Source organism: Neopsephotus bourkii, unplaced genomic scaffold, assembly GCF_033783945.1.
Source record: "Neopsephotus bourkii isolate Nb327-2 ecotype Australia unplaced genomic scaffold, CSIRO-AGI_Nbou_v1 NB_196, whole genome shotgun sequence".
In the NCBI taxonomy this organism is placed as follows: domain Eukaryota; kingdom Metazoa; phylum Chordata; class Aves; order Psittaciformes; family Psittacidae; genus Neopsephotus; species Neopsephotus bourkii.
In genome coordinates, this window is record NW_026900709.1 from 9,610,587 (window position 1) to 9,629,378 (window position 18,792).

Sequence of the window (18,792 nt, forward strand, 5' to 3'; positions counted from 1 at the left end):
TGTTTGTTTCTTTCACATTTTTCACTCTCAACAGATCGCACTCTCCCTCCCTTCTTCACTAAACCCCTGAAGAATATTGACAGCATCATTAACACATCATGCCGCCTAGACTGCAAAATTTCAGGCTCTCTTCCAATGACTGTCTCTTGGTTTAAGCAGGACATTGAGATCACTTCAAGTGCCAAGTACACAGTACACTTTGCAGAAGGCTCTGCATCTTTGGAAATAAAACACCTAGATGCAAGTGATGCTGGGGTCTACATTTGCAGAGCCACAAACTCTGCTGGTAGCAAAGAGAGCAGTAGCACTTTGTTTATAAAAGGTTTGGCAATTTATTTAAAATTTCTTGGATTTTTTTTTTTCATTTGATAATACATTACTGCAGGCCATGTGTCTCACTCTTGATATTTGCTTCCTTTCAACAAAATCTAGAGCCACCTAGCTTCATTGTAGAACCAGAGTCCCAAGATGTACTGCCTGCATCAACTGTACGTTTCAAAGGCACATTTAAAGGCACAACACCACTGATGGTAAAATGGTTTAAAGGTGAAACTGAGCTGGTGACAGGAGGAGCCTGCTACATCATGACGGAAGCATTAGCAAGTTACTTGGAACTTTACGCAGTCAAACCAACAGACTCAGGAAAATACACCTGCAAAGTCTCCAATGTAGCTGGTTCAGTATCATGCAGTGCAAACTTGTTTGTAAAAGGTTTGCATTCTTTCTGTCTTTTAAACTTTCAGATGCTGGATTGATGCAGTAGCACTCTTTTCTGCTTTCTTTATCCTGAACACTCTTCTTAAATCCACAGAACCTGCTGCCTTCAAGGAGAAGCTAGAACCAACCCATCTGGTAAAGAAAGGTGGATATGCTGAGCTGACCTGCGAAGTCACTGGTACTCCCGAGATTAAAATCACATGGTTCAAAGATGATAGAGAGCTAAAAGAGAGTGACAAATATACAATGTCTTTCACAAAATCCTTGGCGGTACTTCATGTTATAGAAGCTGAGATTGAAGACAGTGGAGAATACATTTGTGAGGCCAGAAATGATGCTGGGAAAGATATTTGCAGTAGTGTTGTTACGATCAAAGGTGTGTGTGACATCCAGCCATGCAGTTTGTCTCTTTAAACTCAGTACAGTTTTATAGGCTTCGAAAGTATGACTAATACAACTGAACTCTCTCTTTTGCACTGTAGAGTCACCTTATTTTAGCAAGGAGTTTCAATCCATGGAAGTCTTGAAGGATTCTGATGTGGTTTTGGAGTGTGAGGTGCTTGGCTCACCTCCATTTGAAGTGTTTTGGGTGAAGGATGATAAACCCATGCGGAGCAGTAAGAAGCACAGAATAAGCATTGAGAAATCTTTGATTAGCCTCCACGTTTTCAGGTTTGATGCTTCTGATGTTGGCGAGTATCAGTGTACAGTAACAAATGATGTTGGGAGCTGCTTCTGCAGTTCAGAGGTTACACTGAAAGGTTAGTGCAAGGTGCAAAATGCCACTAGCGTGCTTTTATCCCAGTGTGGCTTGCATGCCATGCTATCATGCACCAGACTCATATGTCTATTTTCTTCCTGCCAGAGCCCCCACAGTTCGTAAAAAGGATAGAAAACATTAGTTCCCTTCGAGGGGGAACGGTTGTGTTTCAGGCTGCTATCAAAGGCTCCTTGCCCATCACTGTGTCCTGGCTGAAAGACAATGATGAAGTGATTGAAGATAACAATATAAAAATGACTTTTGTGAACAGTGTTGCCACTCTTCTGATGAGGTCTATTGAACTGAAACATGATGGAAAATATTTCTGTCAGGCTAAAAATGAGGCAGGAATTCAGAGATGTTCTGCTCTGCTGACTGTCAAAGGTTGGTCTTACCCTGAGGGTTTGCGGTGATCTCAGACTGTTTCTTGGTGGTTTATACAGATGCTCTTAACACCCTTATCTCCTTGTTTACAACAGAACCTGCTACAGTGGTGGACAAGGCTGTGTCAATAGATGTGACTGAGGGAGACCCAGCAACCTTGCAGTGTAAATTTTCGGGAACAAAACCTATTACAGCCAAATGGTTCAAAGATGGCAAGGAATTGACGTTAGGCCCAAAATACAAGATCAGTGTTACAGATACTGTCTCAGTCCTAAAGGTGCTTTATGCAGAAAAGAAAGATAGTGGAGAATACATTTTTGAGGTTCACAATGACGTTGGGAGCAGTAGCTGTTCCGCCAGCATTAATGTCCTGGGTGTGTATGGTCTCTCTTTTATCATTATTTTTATATAAAATACATTTTATCCTGACCTTACATCTGCTGCTATCAAGGTTGAATTTCATGCTTTTTTTTTTTTTACTGTCTTGGATAGATCTCATTATACCACCTAAATTCACCAAAAAGCTCAAGAAAATGGACAGCATTAAGGGCTCTTTTGTCCATCTGGAATGCATAGTGTCTGGTTCACATCCCATAAGTATCCAGTGGTACAAGGATGGCCAAGAAATAGCAGCAAGTGAAAAGCACAAATACTCTTTCCATGATAATACTGCATTTCTGGAAATCAATAAACTGGAAGGCACAGACAGTGGCTCTTACACTTGTGAAGCGACCAATAAGGCAGGAAGCAACCAGTGCAGTGGGTTCTTAACAGTCAAAGGTTTGAATTCCTTCTTTGTCTTGTGTTAGGCCTTTCATTCATAATTTTGGAATTCTCCTGTCTCAGAGTAATCATCTTTCTTCCTTTTTACATGTTACAGAGCCACCATATTTTGTAGAGAAACCCCAGTCCCAAGAGGTTGTGCCCAATGCTAGGGTTCAGTTCAAAGCACTGGTGAAAGGCTCTGCTCCTCTGCAGATAAAGTGGTTTAAAGACAGCCAAGAGCTTCTCTCTGGAGCCAATCGATCTGTCTGGAAGGATGACACATCTAGTGTACTGGAGCTCTTCTCAGCTAGGACATCTGACTCTGGGAACTACACTTGTCAGATAAGCAATGATGTGGGGACTGCAACTTGCAAAGCAACTTTGTTTGTAAAAGGTGTGCAGCTCAATGTTCTCCTCATTGTGCCTCTGATTTTTCTGTGCAGTTTGGAGGGAGGGGGTAGAAACCCTTGTATTTCTTTAACTCACCTGAATATTACAAAGCCTCACCTTTTCTGTCCATCTTCTAGAGCCTCCCAGGTTTATTCAGATGCCAACTTCCGTAGTAGCTTTGCGTGAAGGACAGTCCACCACTTTCGAATGCCAAGTAGTAGGCACACCAGAGATCCACATAACATGGTACCTGGATGGTAATGAAGTGACTGACCATGCCAAGTACGGCATCTCCTTCATAGACGGTTTAGCCACTTTGAAATTAACTCAGTCCAGAGTGTCAGATAGTGGGATTTATGTTTGTGAAGCCCACAATGATGCAGGTAGTGAAAGCTGCAGCATCGAGCTGAAAGTAAAAGGTTTGTTTTGAACACCTTGGCATCTATGCCACATAGCTGGGGCAATGGAGTAGGGGAGACTTCTCCCCTCAATATCATTCGAGGTTACTATTTGCTTTCTCTTCATTCTTCTTTGTAGAGCCTCCAACATTTGTTCGGGAGTTGCGTCCCACTGAGGTAGTGAAGGGTTTGGAAGCCATACTTGAGTGTGAGGTGACTGGTACTCCTCCATTTGAGGTGAAGTGGCTGAAGAACAATAAGGAGATGTTCAGCAGCAAGAAATATGCCATCTCTGCCAAAGAATCAGTATTTACTCTTAATGTGACTAACTGTGATGTCTCAGATGTTGGTGAATATCAGTGTATTATATCAAATGAGGGTGGGAGCTGTTCTTGCAGCACAAGGCTCAGCTTGAAAGGTCAGTTCTTTAGGAAGCATACCTACAACATTATATGCTCTAGCTAAACTGTAGTGACTAGGTTGACTTTATATTATCTCTCTTTCCACCTTTCCCTTTCTATGACTTCTCCTCCAACCAACAAACAAAACTTCACACCACAGAACCACCATCCTTTGTCAAGAAGCTGGAGAACGTCACTAGCATTTTGAAAGGTACTGCATTCTTCCAGTGCGTTGTAGCTGGTGCTCAACCCTTATCTGTGTCATGGATAAAAGATGAGAAAATACTAGAAGATGATGAGCACCACCATATCACCTTTGAGAACAGTGTGGCCACACTGGAACTTACCAATATTGACCTCAGCCACAAAGGAAGATACACTTGCCAGGCAAAGAATGAATCTGGCATGGAGAAATGTTTTGGTTTGCTTTTTGTACAAGGTGTGTACAAGGTGTGACCCTTCAAGACGTCCTTGATGAGTACTTGGAAAGTCAGTACCCTGTCTATGTCTCTAACTATTATTTTTATATACTTTTTATCTCAGAGCCTGCCCAAATTATAGAAAAGGCTAAATCACTTAAAGTCACTGAAAGAGACCCTGTGACTTTGGAGTGTACTGTGGCTGGGACACCAGAGCTCCGAATAAGATGGTACAAAGATGGCAAACAACTCCTACCCAGTAGATACTACACAATGAGCTTTGAAAACAATGTGGCCAGTTTCAGGATTGAACCTGTATCAAAGGAGGATAGTGGTACATACAGTTTTAAGGTTGAAAATGACTTTGGAAGTAGCACCTGTGAAGCTCTTCTCACTGTCCTAGGTTTGTATTGTCATTTGGCGAATTCACCAACCCAGCAGGGAGGGAATGAAAAAATTATAATCTCTGTGAAAGGCAGGCAAGAAGGTAACCAGTGTGGTTTTGCCATTTTTTGTGTTGGGCAGATCAATCAATTCCTCCTGGATTTATCAAAAAACTAACCAAAAAGGATACTGTTCTGGGATCTTCTATCCAAATGGAGTGCAAAGTCTCTGGGTCACTCCCCATTACTGCAAAATGGTATAAGGATGGAAAAGAGATAACTGACAGTGCAAAATATAGAAGCCTGTGCCACGAGAACACTATGTCACTCGAGATTGCTAATCTAGAACTGGCAGACAGTGCAAATTACACATGCAGTATCTCTAATGTTGCTGGGAGCGATTCTTGCAGTGCCGTCCTGACTGTGAAAGGTTTGAAACTCTTTTGCTGCTTGTTTGTGATGGATGCTGGGAAAAATACCTTAAATCTTATGCTAACATAAGACTCTTATACCTCTTAATACAAATGCTGAAAACTTGGTCTCCATGCTTACCATACTAATTTTCTTCATTCTTCCAATGAAGACATTTCTGATGTAACTGAATATTTCTTTTTCTTGAAAACTGCAGAGCCACCAAGCTTCTTAGTAAAACCTGAAAGCCATCAAGCCGTCCCAGATTCCACAGTGGAGTTTAAGGCTACACTAAAAGGAACACCACCCTTTACAGTAAAGTGGTTCAAAGAAGACTTAGAACTTGTATCTGGTCCAACCTGTTTCATTGGGATTGAAGGGTCAACTGGGTTCTTAACCCTCTATTCAGTGGATACTTCTAGGAGTGGGTGCTACACTTGCCACGTTTCTAATGATGTTGGCAGTGACTCTTGCACTACAACACTGATGGTAACAGGTGTGCCTTCTTTCTTGTGTTGCAGTCTTTTCACCTATTTCTTTTCTTTCTTTTTTTTGCCAAGCCCACCTCAGTGATATCGATACACCTTCAGGTGAATTCCCTACCCTGTGTTTGCAACCCACAGTTCTTTGGTTCTTTCCCCTCCTCTTTTTTTCCCAGTATTAATTCAGATCTTCCTGACTCCACTTTTTCTGGTTTTTTAGAACCACCCAAGTTTGCTAAGAAGCTAGAGGCAGCAAAAGTGGTCAAGCAGGGTGACTCAGCCCGGCTTGAGTGCAAAGTAAGTGGATCTGCAGAGATGAAAGTAGTGTGGTTCAGAAATGACCATGAAATTGTTGCCAGTGAAAAATTCCGGACATCATTCATTGACTCCGTGGCTGTGCTTGAAATGAATTATCTCAGTACTGAAGACAGTGGTGACTACATCTGCGAAGCTCACAACCCAGCCGGCAAGGCCAGCTGTAGTACTAAAGTCACAGTGAAAGGTTAGCTATACTCTTATTCTCTTGACTACATCTGATTTTTCCCTGGTGACTTTATCCTTTGAAAATCAACAAGAACAGGAGATTCATTTAGTATTTTAGGACTGCCTTTTTCTTCATGTTATGTTTGTTTCTTGATGCCCCCTCCCCTGCCTCTGTCAGTGCCTGAAAAACAGCAGTGTTGTTCTTAATGCAGATGAGTCCTAAGTTAGGTGATCCACAGGTTTATGACTGTCAACATCCAGGACAGATCATAGTGGGAGCTGCTATATCAAGGAGCTGAAATACAAACTGAAATAACAGACCCAGAGTAATCAGCATCAGTTTTACATCCTGTGTTTGAGACAACTATCAGATAAATGACACCTGTACCCTCTCTGCCAAGGGCCACCCCTTTGTTTACCTTTTCTACAGAGAAGCTAAGAGCTCTGGATGCCAGCTACTTGCAAGATTATTTCATAATATGCCCAGAAAATGAGGAAAGTCTGTGCCCATTCTGTTGATTTTCTCAGCTGTCTCATTGTGTAGAAGCTGGTATGAGTAAATGATTTGTTAGTCAAATAGCTCCAGGCTCCATTCTAAAAATGTTCCTTTCTTCCCTTGTTAGAACCTCCTGTTTTTAGCAGGAAGCCCTCTCCAGTAGACATGCTCAAAGGAACTGAGGTTAGCCTGGAATGTGAGATTTCAGGAACACCACCATTTGACGTTACCTGGTACAAAGACAGGAGGCAAATCCGCAGTAGTAAGAAGTATAAGGTTACAGCCAAAAACTACCACACCAGTGTTCGCATTCTTAATGTTGAAGCTGCAGATGTGGGTGAATATCAGTGCAAAGCACAGAACGACATAGGAAGTGACACTTGTTTTTGCACTCTGAAGCTGAAAGGTAAAGTATTGACACATATGCCTTCTGCAGTGCTCCCAATGGCACTGCATTACTCTGCTTTGCATAGACACTGTAAGTATTTATTATAACTGCATATTTCTTCTTCAGAACCACCAAAATTCTTGACTAAAATAAACAGTGTGACTGTTGTGGTTGGTGAACCAGTAGAGTTACAAGCAAGAGTGGAGGGCTCCCAGCCAATTTCTGTGCAGTGGCTTAAAGACAAAGAGGAAATTATTAGAGAAAGTGAAAACACGAAGATCACGTTTATGGAAAATATTGCAACTTTACAACTTCTGCGCACAGAGACAAGCAGTGCTGGAAAATACATCTGTCAGATCAGAAATGATGCTGGAAGTCGAGAGTGCATGGCTACCTTAAGTATTCTAGGTTGGTAAAAAGCATAGGTTCGCAATAGAGTTGTTTTTTTTCTTTTTAAGTTGGGATCTTGGCTGTTTAGTGTTGGCTGCATGATGCCCTTATTGCCATGAGTTTAAAACAATCAAAACAGAGGTTTCTTGTATCCCCAACAAGCAGTAGTCAGGTTCCTTATTTTCAGTTGTCCAAGGATAAAGGTGAGAGGAGCCACAGGCCTCTAGATGGTTATGGGATCCAGTTGACTGAATTTCTGTCATGTCTTCTGCTTAGAGACAAACAGTTGCGTTTCTCTCCCAGGAGTTTAAAAATGTTTGTAATTTATTTTGGAGAGCATCTAAAATCTCCAGTTTAGGGCAGAATAAAGGGTGTAAAAAAAAAAAAAAAAAAAAAAGAAAAAGCTGAAAAATTCCCCAGCCCAAAAGACTGGGATATCCCTAGAATCAAATGTGTAAACCCCATCTTACAATGCTATAACACTTAACACCTAGCACTACTTGATTTCCATGTTTACCGTACATGTTACCCATGTCTCCTTCTAGAGCCTGCAGTCATTGTAGAGAAAGCAGAACCAATGAGAGTTACTATAGGAGACGCCTGTACTTTGGAGTGCAAAGTGGCAGGCACACCAGAGCTTTCCACTGGGTGGTTCAAGGATGGCAAAGAGCTGACCAGCAGCCAGAAATACAGAATTACTTTCCTCAATAAAGTATCTACGCTTAAAATTATGGATGCAGAAAAGGAAGATGCTGGACTGTACACTTTTGCAGTGCAGAACGACGTGGGGAAAAGCAGTTGCACAGCATCAGTTGATGTTTTAGGTTGGTTGTGTAGCTTGTTTTCTGTCTTTTACAAAAACTTTCACTCGGTCATGTTCTCCTTCCTTTCTCCCATTTGTTCCTTCCTCTTCTTTCTAACCATGTATTTATTATGTTTTCTTCTGCAGACCGAATCATTCCTCCTTCTTTCACAAGAAAATTGAAGGAAACTCCTTGTGTCCTGGGTTCCTCAGCATTGCTGGAATGCAAAGTGTCGGGTTCACCTCCTATTTCTGTAGCTTGGTTCCGAAATGGACTTAAGTTAGTCAGTGGGGAAAAATATCAAATCTCCTTTTCAGATAACCTTTGTATTTTGGAAGTGAATTCACTGAGTAATTCAGATGCTGGAACTTATACCTGCAAAGCTACCAACATAGCTGGTTCAGATGAATGCAGTGCTGTATTGACCGTACAAGGTCAGTATATGGTGATCAGGAAGCTCTCTAAGCTGTCCTTTTCTCTTTTTCTCTTGACATTACCTATGGTCTTTTGTAAATATGCTTGGGGAAAATTACTGATGGGGAAAATAAAGATTGTGTTCTTTATCTTCAGTGGGTGTGAAAATGCCAGGATTACGCTGTAGCAATCTGTCTTACCTCTCTTTTTCTCTTGTGTGTTTAGAACCACCTTCTTTTGAGAGGACACCAGAGGCTCTAGATGTCTTGCCAGGCACAAGCATCACTTTTACATGTGTTATCAGAGGAACCCCACCTTTTAAGGTGAACTGGTTTAAAGGGTCCAATGAGTTGGTGCCAGGAGACAAATGCAATATCTACTTGGAGGACTCTGTTGCGGAGCTTGAGTTATTTGATGTAACTCCTCTCCAAAGTGGAGAATACACTTGTCTAGTGACTAATGATGCTGGCAGGGCAAATTGTACAACACACCTTACAGTAAAAGGTTTGTAAAAATGGCATCTCTCTACCTTAAAGCATTGTTTCTTTTCCTCCATTAGTCCTGTAGAGCTCAACATTTGTGACTTCTTACCCTTTGTTAGAGCCAGCAGTCTTTGTGAAGAAACTGAGTGATCAGTATGTAGAGCCCGGCAAGGCCATCATCCTGGAGGGAACTTACACAGGCAGCCTTCCCATTTCTGTGACATGGAAGAAGAATGGCCACACCATCACTCAATCTCAGAAGTGTAGTATCACCACCACAGAGAAATCCTGCATCCTGGAAATACTTGACAGCACCAAAGAGGATGCAGGAGAATACACTTGCCATGTTGAAAATGAGGCAGGAAGAGATGTTTGTGGGGCTGTAGTCTCTACTCTAGGTGTGTGCTCCCTTTGCTTCTTTTTCTTGCTTGTTCTTTCAAGTGTATGTCTTACGAGGCCTGGCACTATAATGAGCCTAAACGCTTCTCTTTTTTAGAACCTCCCTATTTCGTTACACACTTGGAATCTCTTGAGGTGTCAGTTGGGGATTACACAACATTGCAATGCCGTGTTGGTGGTACACCAGAAATCACTGTGTCTTGGTACAAAGGTGATACAAAACTCAGATCTACTCCTGAGTACAAAGTGTTCTTTAAAGACAACATTGCTACACTTATTTTCAACAAAGCGGTTAGCAACGACAGTGGAGAATATACCTGCAAGGCAGAAAACAGTGTAGGAATTGCATCTACAAAGGCTCTCTTGACAGTTCAAGGTGATGGTTTTTATTAACTTGCTACAAACTCTTTTTCTCTTACAAAATTATGTAAAAAAAACCTGTTTCCTGGGGCATATTTATCCTTTACCTACTTTCTTCCAGAGCGCAAACGGCCACCTTCCTTTGCAAGAAAATTAAAGGACATCGAGCACCCTGTTGGATTACCCCTTAAATTTATGTGCCGGCTCAATGGCTCAGAACCTATTACTGTGGCTTGGCATAAAGATGGTGTGCTGCTAAGCGATGACCACAATGTGCACACATCCTTTGTAGATAATGTTGCAGTGCTGCAGCTGGTGCGAACCGAGATGAATCATACTGGGCAGTACTCCTGCACAGCCACCAATGCTGTGGGCACTGCCACCTCAAGTGCTAGGCTCACAGTGGCAGGTGTGTTGGCTTACAAAACTTTTGCCTTGACCATAGGCTACCCCTTCCTGTTTCACGCATGCAATGGTACCGGTGTGTTGGATTAGCTTTTTCATGAAGTTTGAGTACTACATGGTTTTCTTCTGTTTCTAGAACCCAAGCAAGCACCTGTGTTTGACACCAAGCCAGAATCTATTGATGTGCCTTTTGGAGAAAGTGCTGACTTTGAATGCCATGTTACTGGAGCCCAGCCAATACATATCACCTGGTCCAAGGACGGACGGGAGATCCGAACTGGAGGAAACTTCAATATTACATTTGTAGCCAACACAGCTCACCTTCGTGTGCTCAGAGTGGGTAAAGGAGACTCTGGCCAATATACTTGCCAAGCTAGTAATGAAGTTGGTAAAGACTTTTGCTCAGCCCAACTTTATGTCAAAGGTATTAAGTCACCTTCCTTTGTTTATTTTCTTTTATTTGGGTAAACAGACCTCTTTGTTACTGAGTTTCATCTTCCACCCTTTCCAGTTTGGGATCATTACTTTTCCAGAAAGCAGACATGTGCTGACTTTCTTCTATCATACAGCATGACAGTAGAAGCCTTGTGTACCTGCAAAATCTCCAAGGGGAAAGATCCCCTTGTGAAGCCCTTTGAATGGGGAGCTTGACTCACCCTACGTTTTACTGTCATTAGTTCTTAAAGTGCAGTCAGAGTGGTATTCACATGTAGAAAATACTATGTGAAAAATGGTGATACAGTAAATACAACTACTTTGCATCTGTAGGCCAGCATTAGTGACAATCAAATTTGCTAAGGATTTCAATTGGAATTCTGAAATGCTGATAAAATCTAAACTATGAATCACTTAAATTCTTCATGCAGAAATATGCTTTAAAGATTTGTATGCAAGTGAAACTATTCCTACCGTGTTTCTGCTGCTCCTATGGGTGAAGTGCTTGTCAAATCTTTCACGCTGGCCTGGGGATATTTTCACCTCTCAAAAGTAACAAAAAAATTTTCCTTGGGTGTTGCAATCATCCTTCTTGTGTTTCTACAATTCCAGATGACTCATCAGGCTCCAGGGTTGGCAGAACATAGTTTTAGTTGTGGTCTTTCTTTTCTCTATCTTTCTTGAGAGGAAACTCTGGTTGGGGATACAGCCAACTGCTATAGCAAGCTTACTTTCTTGTGCTGCAATACTCTTGTGTTCCCCATAATTCTTTCTCAGCACTGTAGATTTCACATGGCTAACAGGTATACTGTCACTCTACATACTTGCTGTTCTGCAGAACCTCCCAAGTTCATCAAGAAGCCTGAAGCTTTGCGGTTCGTGAAGCAGGGGGACACAGTGCAACTTGAATGTAAAATCAGTGGCACACCAGAGATCAGAACCGTGTGGTACAAAAATGATCAGGCACTCCAAGCGAACGACAGGCTCCACATGTCCTTTGTAGACTCCATGGCAATACTAACCATCTTGAATGCCAACACTGAGGATGCTGGTGACTACATATGTGAAGCCCAGAACTCTGCTGGCACAGCCAGCTGCAGCACTTCAGTCACAGTTAAAGGTTAGCAGCATAGCTCCACACACTACCAGAATCCTTGGCTTCTGGGCCCTCTTCCAGCTGCACATCCCCCTGGACAGGGAGCTGCTGCTATGGCAGTTGGTGGCTGCTGGGGCAGTTTCTCTCCAGCTACTCTCACGTTCAAATGCTGTTATGTTTAAAGAGCAGAGATGAGGCAGGAAATAATGGCGAGCGTTCAGCATTGTGCAGCCATTCCCTTGTCTTCTCCTTTAAGTCATTTACAAGATGAATAAGGCAAGCTTGTCAGACCGCAAAGGGAGCATGGACTAGGTGTTACACCAGCCATGGTGAGGAAGCTGAGCATACGTTACAGCCGTCCCTCCATCTCCTTTTATACACAGTGATCCTGGCAGGAATGAAATTTAAGACGGAAGAGGAGGCTGTGTTGCTGAACCTCACTGATGGTAGCTTTCATGACTGTAAAGAGGCGGGTGAAAGCTGGAATGTGGTCCTGAAGAGTGGCTTTTGGGGAGGGGCACAGAGCGCTGACTCCAAACAGGTGCAGAAGCATCATATTTCTGCCCTTGAGGCTCTTGAGTGCTGGGTTGGCTTGCTGGGAGATGCCAGGGACCCCGCATTTTTTAGAGGTGACACCACACATTCGGAAGCTAAATATGGGTTTACAAGACTAAGTGTAGGCCCCCTTCCTGAATATCTTGCCTCCTGTTATCCAGAAACCCACCCAGGGAAGGAGGCTCACACATCATATGTGATTCTTTTTTTATAGAACCACCTGTTTTTAGCAAGGTGCCAAGCCCTGTTGACACACTTAAAGGCTCAGATGTTATTCTCCAGTGTGAGATAGCAGGGACTCCACCCTTTGAGGTTGCTTGGTTCAAGGACCGGAGGCAGGTCAGAAGCAGCAAGAAGTTCAAGGTGACAGCAAAGCATTCAATTGCCAGTCTTCATATTCTCAGTCTGGAAGCTCAAGATACTGGAGAATATCAGTGCAAAGCTATGAATGAGGTGGGAAGCGACACCTGCATCTGTCCGGTGAAATTCAAAGGTTTGTATGCTGAAGAATCAACAGCATCACCACCCTCTCTTCTTGATCTCCTGGCTGTCTCTCTTCTAAGCAGGCATGTATCATTAACCTTCTTCTGCCTCATTGTTTTTGCATCAGAACCCCCACGCTTCGCTAAGAAGCTGAGTGACACTGCAATCTTCATTGGGGAGCCAACAGCCCTGCAGGCAGTGGTGGAAGGATCCCCACCAATTTCTGTTGTCTGGCTCAAGGACAAGGGTGAAGTTATTAGGGAGAGCGAAAATGTCCAAATGTGGTTTATGGACAACATTGCAACTCTTGAGATTGCCAGTGCAGAAGGAGCTGATGTTGGGAAGTACATCTGCCAGATCAAAAATGATGCTGGCATGCGGGAGTGCTCTGCCTTTTTACAAGTCCTAGGTGGGTATAGCCTGATTCACAACTACTGTATCCTGCAGCTTGCACAATTGCCTTTACCAGCCTTTGTTTTCTGCATATGCCCTGTGCTCGCTGTTTTGTGGGTAGGTATCCTGGTGACACACTGACCCATACCTTCCTATTTCAGAACCAGCAGTCATCTTAGAGAAGACAGAGCCAATCACAGTAATGGCTGGCAATCCTTTTACATTGGAGTGCAAAGTAGGAGGAACACCTGAACTTATTACCAAGTGGTACAAAGATGGCAGAGAACTAAGGAGTGACCGCAAATACCAAATTACCTTTTTCAACAATATATCCACTTTGAAAGTCTTTTCTGCAGACAGAGAAGACAGGGGCTTGTATACTTTTGAGGTGCACAATGAGGTGGGGGACAGCAGCTGCATTTCTTCAGTTGATGTTTCAGGTCAGCTCTATGTCTTTGTAGTTCACACTTATCTTTAAAGAAAGCATTTTTCTTTTTCCCCTTCCCTTTCGCCTGAAAAAAAAAAAATCCAAACACTTTTCTGTCTATTCTTTTGCCCTGTCCTGCTTAGATCGCCTTGTTCCTCCCTCATTCTCAAGAAAACTAAAGCAAACAAATGGGGTGCTGGGATCCTCAGTGCTTCTAGAGTGCAAAGTGTCTGGCACATCCCCCATATCTGTGTCCTGGTATCAGGATGGAAATGAGATTGTCAGTGGAGAAAAATATGAAATCTCATTCTTGGATAATGTTTGTGCTTTGAAACTGAATGCCTTGGATGTCACGGATACAGGGCCATATACCTGTGTAGCAAGCAATGTGGCTGGGTCTGATGAATGCAGTGCCTTCTTGACTGTACAAGGTCAGTGGAAGAATACTACAGCCCTTCAACAAAATTCTTCTTCCCTCTCTCTTTCTTCCTTCAGGTTTCCCATGGTCTCTTTTATATTTTTTTTCCTTTTCTCCCTCTTCCTCTTTTTTTTTTTTTAATTCAAACCTACTCCATTTTTCCTCTCCCAGTGACTCTCCTATTAACATCTTTCTCTCTCTTCACTCTTTTGCATGATCCTTAGAACCACCTTCTTTTGTGAAGATACCTGATCCCCAGGAAGTTTTGCCCAGATCAAGTGTGACGTTCAGCACCTATATCAAGGGCAGTACTCCCTTCAAAGTGACCTGGTTCAGAGGCATCAGGGAGCTGGTGCCAGATAGCAACTGCTCCATCTCTCTGGATGAGTCTGTGGCAGAGCTGCAGCTGTACAACGTGGAGCCAGGCCACAGTGGGGACTATGCCTGCGTTGTCACAAATGATGCCGGTAGTGCCTCATGCACAACCCAACTCTTTGTGAAAGGTGTGTTTGTGTGTGCATGTGTACACACAGGTATATCCCTTCATGCTCTGCCTGCAGCCCTGCTACATCTGTCCCTCTCACTGTTGATCTATGTCTCCTCACAACATCTGTCCCTCTCACTGTTGATCTATGTCTCCTCACAGAGCCTGCAGTATTTGTGAAGAAATTAAGCGATTTCAGTGTGGAGCAGGGGAAGTCCATTGTGTTGGAAAGCAGCTACACAGGCACCCCTCCTGTCTCTGTCACCTGGAAAAGAAATGGCATGCCCATTGCCCAGTCTCCACGCTGCAGTGTTACAACTACTGACAAATCTGGAATTCTTGAAATCTTCAACAGCACCAAGAGTGATGAAGGCGAATACACCTGTGAGGTGGCAAATGAGGCAGGTGGAGATGTTTGCCACAGCCTTGTGTCTATCTTAGGTATGGAGCACTCCAGATCCCCCTAAGGGACCCTGATGACGCTCTGCATCTGCTTACCATGCTGTCTCTTTCCCTAGAACCACCCTATTTTGTCACACACTTGGACCGTGTGGAGGTGAAGGTTGGAGAGCCCTTGATCTTAAAATGCCAGATTGGTGGTGCACCAGAAATCAAGGTGTCCTGGTACAAAGATGACACCAAGCTCAGATCAACACAGGCTTACAAAATGCATTTCAAGAATAATGTGGCAACACTGGCATTCTCCACCATAGAGGATAGTGACATTGGAGAATATATCTGCAAAGCAGAAAACAGTGTTGGCTTCGCCACCTCCACAGCTCTGCTTGTTGTTAAAGGTGATGAGCCAAGGGCCACTCTTTCAGGGGGTACTTTGTAGGAACTCCTTGTTATCTACAGAAAGGGGTTCTTATTAATTTCAGGATTAATTAATTAATTCTAAATTAGCAGGGTGGCTTCCTACTTACTGTGGTGATTATTATTATTTTGCAGAACGGCATCTTCCCCCTACATTCTCCAGAAAACTGAAAGATATTCAGGAGGCGGTTGGTGCCCCAGTGACATTTGATTGCCGTATAAATGGCTCAGAGCCTATCCAGGTGTCTTGGTACAAGGATGGGGTTCTCTTAAGTGACAGTGATAACATGCAATCAGCCTTCTTAAATAATGTTGCAACTCTTCAGATCTTGCAAACAAGTATGGCTCACTGTGGCCAATACACTTGCTCAGCCAAAAATGTTTTGGGGACTGCATCTTCTAGCGCCAAACTTCTCCTCACAGGTTTGTAGCTTACTTGTATGTCTTTGCTCTTCTATTTCTTCACCCTTTTCCCCACTCTACCCATTGTATGGTGGCCACAGAGCATGGGCATGGCATGGTGAGGTGTGTGTTGATAAGGGCTCAGTGATGAGCTCTGCCATGCTTTCCTCTTTGCAGAACTTCTACAACCTCCCTTCTTTGACATCAAGCCAGTATCTGTTGATGTAGCACTAGGAGAAAGTGCAACTTTTAAGTGCCATGTGACTGGCTCTGCTCCCATGAAGATTACTTGGATGAGAGACAACAGACAGATTCGCCCAGGTGGCAACTACAAGATGACATTGGTGGAAAACACGGCCAGCTTGGCAGTCCTAAAAGTTGGTAAAGGGGACGCTGGACTCTACACATGTACAGCCAGCAACAGTGTTGGAAAGGATGCGTGTGCAGCTGAACTGGCTGTACAAGGTATTGTGAGCTTTAGTGTTCATGAGACTTTTCTTTGCAAGGGAGACGTCTGGAGAACAAAGCCTTTAATGCAGACGTGTGAGACTAACAATCTTTATAAGAGGCTACACTGTGATGTTTTACTTCATTTAAATATTATTGTAATACCTAAATACTTATTAATCATTCTTCTGATATAGTGTGTGATTTATCTGATCAAAGGGATTCTTTCATTGAAATATTAAATCTGACTTAGAGCCTTGTTGCGCCTTTATGAATGACCCTGTTGGCCAGCAAAAGCTGTCTTTCTTTAAGTCTTTCTTCATTCACTAGATTGTCCAGGGGAGGGAAAGGTAACTGAGGGAAGCTCAGTTAACTTATGAGACTTCAATGTGTTGTTACTGGGTGTGCAGTTGCTGCAAATAATTTTACCCTTTCACAGACTGGAAACATTGAGAACTGCTGTTCTAGATAGCAAAATGGGAGGATCTGAGAGTACACTTGGTGACAAACATCCATTCTTCCAACACTTTGTTTCTCCATATAGTGGAGAATCTTTTAGTCATCTAAATTTATGACTGGATCTAACTGTCTTGGTACAAGTGACACTTGCACGTTAATTTCCTTAATGTAGGTGGGAACACAGGATTTGTTTATAGCTGTTCCGGATATCTCATACTTAGTGATTTTATAAAAGAATGTAAAATGCAGGTCTTAAATAATGCATGAGTTCAAATGTTCCTGTTCTTTTAGTGCCGCCCCCCTCCCCCCTTTTTTTCCTCTCTGTATGAACTTTGGGGGGGAAAAAAATCAAAAAAAATATTTCAAGAATAAATACTATGACTTTTATTCTGTAAGACAAATGACATAAGAAGCTGAACTACCACTAGCAAAATCACTAATAACTGCATGTCAAATGTATTACATATTTCTATCTAGAGTATGTTCTATCCATAGATAGATTTTTCTTGGTGGGGGCAGAAAGAATGGGGCAGACTGAAGTGCTTGTGGATTCAGTGACAAGTAGGGACGCTGTTACTATGTAGTTTGACTTACAAAAAGCGTTGAAGGACTGTAGCAAGAAACCTAACCTCTTTAAAAGATTGAAAGCTTGTTTCCACCACAGTCACAATTCTGTTTATTATTAATGATATTAGTGATAAGTTTATTTGTTTAGAGTTACCATTCATAAGAAGATCCTGACCTTTGATGTTTTCTTTCTCTTCAGCTCTTTATTCACAAAATCCTGATTTTTTTTTTTCCTCCACAATTATTATTTTCTTTTTTGATCCTGAACTTACACTGACACTCACTTTAAATCACTTTAATCCTTTAGAATTTGTACAGTTTCCCCAGGGTTGTAAAATTAATGATATTCATTGTTTGGCAGCCATTTTCTATAGAACTTGGAAGAGAAAACTCTTTTGGGTATTGATTTGTGTGTGTTTAATTTGAGCAGATGCTGTCTCATCTCTATAACACACATCGTTTTGTTTGCAGAATTAAGTTCTTTTGTTTGAAGAATTAAGTTCTTTTGTTTGATTTACCTTGGTAATTTCCCAGAGTTTTACTACTTTTCATACTTTAACGGTTAAGTTCTCACTCTGTAGTTTTAACAATTGCTTTAGGTTATAGAAACTGCTTTACATTCTAAGTATATACCTTACCAACTTGTATATCTACATTTTTGGTGATAGATCCCCATTTTTGGTAAGGAATGGAATTAGACTGTTACTACTCATCAGCTGTTAGTATGCAGATAGAGAATCACTTCTTTGCCAAAGTGAAATCTGATAATATAATGCAAAGGTTCCAAGAGTCCTTATCTAAACAACCATCATTTCTATTTTTAGAAACTCTAAGGAAGTTTTGTTACTAACAACATAGGATGTTCTGTAAATGTCACACAGGTTGAAGTAACCCACAGCAAAATAGATATTCTTCCTACACTTTACAGACAGATACACAAAGAAGCAGTTCATCCTGTTTTGCAGGGAGATTTGTTTGTTGTGCCCACGTTACCACCTCATGGATTTACTAGTTATAGCTTTGATCTATGAGCATTCAGTCTTGTGATTCTGAATCATACGCACAGTACTTTTGATGGAAAGTGTCAAACCTCCACTTCATCTCCTTGCAAAAAAAAATAATGATTTGCTTTTCATAGGACCTTTAACACTAATTTCTTTAATACCAACCATCTCACAATTCTTCCCAGCATGATTTTTTTAACCCTATATTGTTTACTACATAATCTTGACTTCTGTTCCTTATGTGTACCTTTGTGTTTGGCTTTGCCATAAATTTGTGAAGTGTTATAATGCAGATACATTTATTGACTGTATCAGTTGTTAATGACATTTTCAGATATAAAGCAGTTGCTATAATGCTTTGCATAAATGCTCTTAATAATATTTCTTGGCTGAACTGTTAGCATTCTTACTTTTCCGTCACGTATTTTGAATACTCACTTATTGCTGAGGAAATTACTTAAAGGAAACCATACATCACTTGGTCTGTACTGAATACATGGGAGAAGTAGAGTGTTACAAAAAAGTAAGGAGAAACTAGCTGAAATGCATATAGATAACTAGTTTGCTTCCTAAATAAAAGAAACTTAAATAATCTTTAAAAAAATCGTAACAATTACAAAATTAAAATGTTTGCAGAAGTCCAGAACGTTTACATTTTCTCTTACATATTTCCCTA

The 18,792-nt window shown here is 41.9% G+C and overlaps 1 protein-coding gene across 1 annotated transcript in view; it reads left to right on the plus strand.

The window, feature by feature from the left end:
• TTN (titin) overlaps positions 1-18,792 on the plus strand; it is a 256,966-nt gene that overhangs the window by 61,920 nt on the left and 176,254 nt on the right. The window contains exons 54-87 of the mRNA XM_061379384.1: positions 35-322; positions 433-711; positions 812-1,093; positions 1,200-1,478; positions 1,583-1,861; positions 1,957-2,235; positions 2,354-2,641; positions 2,742-3,020; positions 3,154-3,435; positions 3,554-3,832; positions 3,976-4,254; positions 4,359-4,637; positions 4,760-5,047; positions 5,246-5,524; positions 5,731-6,012; positions 6,617-6,895; positions 7,004-7,285; positions 7,813-8,091; positions 8,217-8,504; positions 8,710-8,988; positions 9,086-9,364; positions 9,463-9,741; positions 9,847-10,134; positions 10,267-10,554; positions 11,404-11,685; positions 12,431-12,709; positions 12,827-13,108; positions 13,254-13,532; positions 13,663-13,950; positions 14,162-14,440; positions 14,584-14,862; positions 14,940-15,218; positions 15,373-15,660; positions 15,817-16,104. Of these exons, the coding sequence (XP_061235368.1) occupies positions 35-322; positions 433-711; positions 812-1,093; positions 1,200-1,478; positions 1,583-1,861; positions 1,957-2,235; positions 2,354-2,641; positions 2,742-3,020; positions 3,154-3,435; positions 3,554-3,832; positions 3,976-4,254; positions 4,359-4,637; positions 4,760-5,047; positions 5,246-5,524; positions 5,731-6,012; positions 6,617-6,895; positions 7,004-7,285; positions 7,813-8,091; positions 8,217-8,504; positions 8,710-8,988; positions 9,086-9,364; positions 9,463-9,741; positions 9,847-10,134; positions 10,267-10,554; positions 11,404-11,685; positions 12,431-12,709; positions 12,827-13,108; positions 13,254-13,532; positions 13,663-13,950; positions 14,162-14,440; positions 14,584-14,862; positions 14,940-15,218; positions 15,373-15,660; positions 15,817-16,104 (9,585 nt within the window). The remainder of the gene's footprint in view (positions 1-34; positions 323-432; positions 712-811; positions 1,094-1,199; positions 1,479-1,582; positions 1,862-1,956; positions 2,236-2,353; positions 2,642-2,741; positions 3,021-3,153; positions 3,436-3,553; positions 3,833-3,975; positions 4,255-4,358; positions 4,638-4,759; positions 5,048-5,245; positions 5,525-5,730; positions 6,013-6,616; positions 6,896-7,003; positions 7,286-7,812; positions 8,092-8,216; positions 8,505-8,709; positions 8,989-9,085; positions 9,365-9,462; positions 9,742-9,846; positions 10,135-10,266; positions 10,555-11,403; positions 11,686-12,430; positions 12,710-12,826; positions 13,109-13,253; positions 13,533-13,662; positions 13,951-14,161; positions 14,441-14,583; positions 14,863-14,939; positions 15,219-15,372; positions 15,661-15,816; positions 16,105-18,792) is intronic.